The 3964-nt window shown below is 51.1% G+C and overlaps 1 protein-coding gene across 2 annotated transcripts in view; it reads left to right on the top strand.

The window, feature by feature from the left end:
* Window positions 1-3964, top strand: part of C2CD2 (C2 calcium dependent domain containing 2) — a 78539-nt gene that overhangs the window by 38451 nt on the left and 36124 nt on the right. For both annotated transcript variants that reach the window (XM_013005367.2, XM_045284935.1), the window contains exons 4-5: window positions 96-200; window positions 2226-2348. In XM_013005367.2, coding sequence (XP_012860821.1) covers window positions 96-200; window positions 2226-2348 — 228 coding nt within the window. The remainder of the gene's footprint in view (window positions 1-95; window positions 201-2225; window positions 2349-3964) is intronic.

Genomic DNA, 3964 nt, shown 5'->3' with positions numbered 1-3964 from the left:
ACACACACACACACACACACACACACACACACACACACACACGCTCTGATACAGAGAGCCCATCTCTAAGAACTTATCGGCTTTCTCTTGCACAGCTGGAGCTGCACATGCAGGAAAAGAGAGAGGACATCCCGGTCCAGTGGTCCTTCATCAGTGTGCCAGAGATGGCCGTTGAGATCCAGCCCCAAGCATCGCAGGAGGTTAGTCCATGGGTTTCTGTGGTTCCTGAGAACGTGTGCATAGGATAGCAGGCTTACGTCAGTGAGGCCTACTGGGCCCTTCCCTCTGCCCCAGCTGTCCCTCCCAGGATGACTGGAGGCACATGGATCTGACCTCTTAGGGGAACAGATCCATGGGGGGCGGGGGGGCTTTGGGTGTGTGCAGCTGCTGGTAGACTTGGTGGGGACTCCTGTCCTGGGCTGCACTGTGTCTTCATTGGCACAGCTGCCGGGAAGCCTGGAGCAGCCTGGGTCTCCTCCGGGGTGCAGGTGGAATTGGTCTGGGCCTTTTTCAAAGCACTGTGTGCACTCCAGGCTGGGAACGATGGAGCTGATGCAGCCTTACACTTCTGTGAACGTTCCATCCGGCCGTGTCACCAGATCCCCTCTAACTCCGGCGGTACTCAGACACGTGTCCTCAGGAGCAGGGCCTCTCTCTGCGCACCTTCTCTGCAAGGACACATCTAAAACCTGCAGGCGCTTTAGGGCACGTAAGAGCAGAGCGTGGGGATTCCAGGTCAAATTGATCGCGTCCTTTTCAGGGGTTGGTGAGATCGTATTAAAGTCATTTATAGTGGCGGTTGCTTTTGCTAGGTTCTGCCTCGACCGTGGCTTGTATGATTGCCTGGCCTTCTGCTCTGGTTCAGTCTTTGTTCACATATTGTCTTGCCACCGCAGCTGAAATAGACCAATGTAGTAGCCTGTCTACCAATACATTAAAGTGACGGGGGCGGGGGACCCCATGGGGAAGTTCTTCCCTGTCTCCTGGGTGGCTCGTCAGAAGTTGGACGGACTTGATACACCCAGCGGCAGGAGCCGCAGCAACAACAGCACCTGCTCGCCTCTTTCGAGATCCAATGCTATTGCTTCCCCCACCCCCCCTTGGAGACTTAACTTTATCTTTTGAATGTGTCAAATGTTGCCACAAATAAAAAGTCAGAACGTACACACAGTCTCATCCCCCTCCTTACCCGTTCTCCACCCTGTATGTCACCAGTTCTATAAGGCTTTGTTGATCCTTCGTATGTCCCCACCGCTCCACTCCCTCCCCTGAAAAAGAGATGTGTGTAAAAACACACACAATCGCCTTTCCTTATCTTCTTACTCCAAGGGTGGTTCTTCTTGTTAGCTACCTGCGTCAGCCCCGGACACGTGACAGCCCACTCACCACGGAGGGGCGTGTTGTGAGCCAGAGGGTTTGCACTGACTGATGGGAGAAGCAGATCACCAGGCTTTTCTCCCTAGTCTGTCTTCATCCGAAAGCTCTACTGAAACCTGGTCAGTGTCATAGCAACACACAAGCCTCGACTGACCTATGCGGGTGCATCGGCTGGACATGCTGCATGCTCTTTATACTTTGCTCCCTCTCTACCCCCTACGGCCGCACATGCACTCCCTCAACCATAGCACGCTCCGGGTATGAATGAGCAGCGTGGGGAGATGCCAGAGAACGAAGCCGGCCCTGAGTCACCAGCTCTCCTGGTAGTTCCTAGCTGGAGACTGGAATGGATAGCGGTGCAGTGCGGTGAACGTTCGGAAACACAGGATCGCGTGTGTCTGCTGGATGCTAATGATGGTGGTCGCTTGGCAGGACCCATCAGTCCTCTAGCTTTGTTGGTCTTCTGCACACTGGGTTCCATATTCTTCATCCTTTCCCTTTCCTTGAATATTTTTAATCTCCAAAAAATAACAAGTCTTTTGCAAGAATGAAAACCTACATGTTTGTATTTGGAGGGGGAGTGGGGACTGAACGGCTATACATGGAATATTAACATTTCCATGGCGTCTCATGTCTTCTTTGAAAAAAAAAAAAAAAAGGCAACAAGTGTGAATCAGTAGAAAGAGCCAGCCTCCTAGAAGGCTCTCCTATCGCCTTTGCCGTAGTCTGACGGTGGCAAGGACAGGTGGGGACTTCCGACTGGGGCATCATGAGGAGAGCGCTTTACCTAGGCCTGGGCCGGAGTGCTTGGTAATGGTGTGACTGGTGACTCCTGCCTCTTTCACTAGGACCGGCTGCTCGAGACCCGCGCAATAGCTGAAACTCTCAAGGAGCTCCTGAAGCATCTGGTTAGCTCTGCTTCCTCGTCGGTGGTTCTGAGCACCAGACCCATGAGCGTCCAGGAAGTTCAGGTAAACCTGCTCACAGGGGTAGGTGCTGGGGAATCCCACCAGGTACGGGCTTACCTCTCCTGGTAATGGAATTATCCACTGGACGGACCTTAAAAGGCTGAGTGCCACAAATCGCCTTGAGAACCATATGCCGCGCTTTGTTCGCTCAACATTAGGACCGTGAGATTGATCTGCTTTGTTTTGTGCAGCTGTACACTGTCCGTGTTCCGTGCTGTGTAGTATTCCATCATATGATAGCACCTGGCAAACGGCAACAACATGCGTGTGCGTATGCAAGTGTATACACGTTATGTGGGGATGGATACACACCTACGCACAGGTGGCAGTGTCGCTATTGTTGTTAGCTGTGGTCAAATCCGCCTTGGCTCCTCGGAGCCCCACAGAGTAGAACCACTGCATCGAGTTTCTAGGCTGAATCTTTTTGTTTGTTTGTTGGAAATTCGCTTGTGTCACACAAGCATGTAAGTCAGTTTCGATTTCACTTTTCCTTCTTTAACAACCCCTCAGACCAGTGTTTTGATTTGATGGGTAAGGCATCAGAGGTGGCTACGTCTGTGACACTTCTCTCTCCCTCTTTTAAAGTGTTTTTCATTTTTATGATGATTTTGCTTTTATTCGTGGACTGTAACATGCAAAGGAAAGCATCGTACACACTGTTAGGCAGCACGTACCCATCCCATTAGAACAGTCAAGGTGTTATGCCAGTGTACGTTCCCCCGGATGTGGTTTCTCCCTCTCTGTTCTCCGCCTCCCCTCTCCTGCTTCCTCTTGCTCCTCTCTCTCCTTATTCCTGGTCCCCCCCCCCCTCCCGTCTCTTTTCCTCCCTCCTCCTCATCATCTTCAAAGTCTCTTCCTATGCTGTGAAAACTCTTCCTCTTCCTTTATAAAATGGTGTCATGAGGTAGTTATGAGATTGCTGTTTTGCCCAGGTCCTCAGGTGCTCCACCGACTTGTCCTTGCTTTTGGATGCATAACGCCCCATTGTGTGTGTGGACCATTCGCCTGTAATCCTGATGGAAGCCGGGCAATGCCCTTTCTTTTGTGGTGCTGCTGGCTGGGTTTGAACCACCACCCTTTCAGTTAGCAGCCAAAGGCAAACTGCTTTAACCATCCGGGCCCCAGATAAAGAACTGCATGAGTATTACATTTTTCCATGGCAGTGCTGATATAGCATGGTGCTCTTCATCCACCTTGGTGAAGTCTGTGTGAACACATAGCTTTCGGATGGTTTTGACGATGCAGCCTTTAGGGTGTGGAGACGTGGCTTCCTTGGACAAACTCCAGCTGCACTCATAGTTTAGGTCCTGGACGCTTTGGGCTTTGAGACAATTGGAAACGAAACGGTCCTCACCCTTCCTAGTGGTCTCAGCTCAGCAGAAGGGGCAGACGTGTCAAAGAGTGGTGTAGTATTAAATTAAAAGTGACACGGGGGAGTGGGGTGCCAGCCCCACCCACTGCTTGAACTCACTGGTTCAGTAATACTACTTCTGGGTTCAGTAATGCACAATTGTACGCTTGAGATATATAAGCATTATATTAAAGTCATCGAGAGCATGAGAGATAATACAATAATACAGTCAGACATATTACATGGTAGCATTGCTCACCTCCGCCCC

This window comes from Echinops telfairi, unplaced genomic scaffold (assembly GCF_000313985.2).
Source record: "Echinops telfairi isolate 266 unplaced genomic scaffold, ASM31398v2 ScPeMD7_7469;HRSCAF=8507_0, whole genome shotgun sequence".
Taxonomy (NCBI): Eukaryota; Metazoa; Chordata; class Mammalia; order Afrosoricida; family Tenrecidae; genus Echinops; species Echinops telfairi.
The sequence above is the reverse complement of the archived record's forward strand: the minus strand, read 5'-3'. Positions and strand labels throughout refer to the sequence as shown.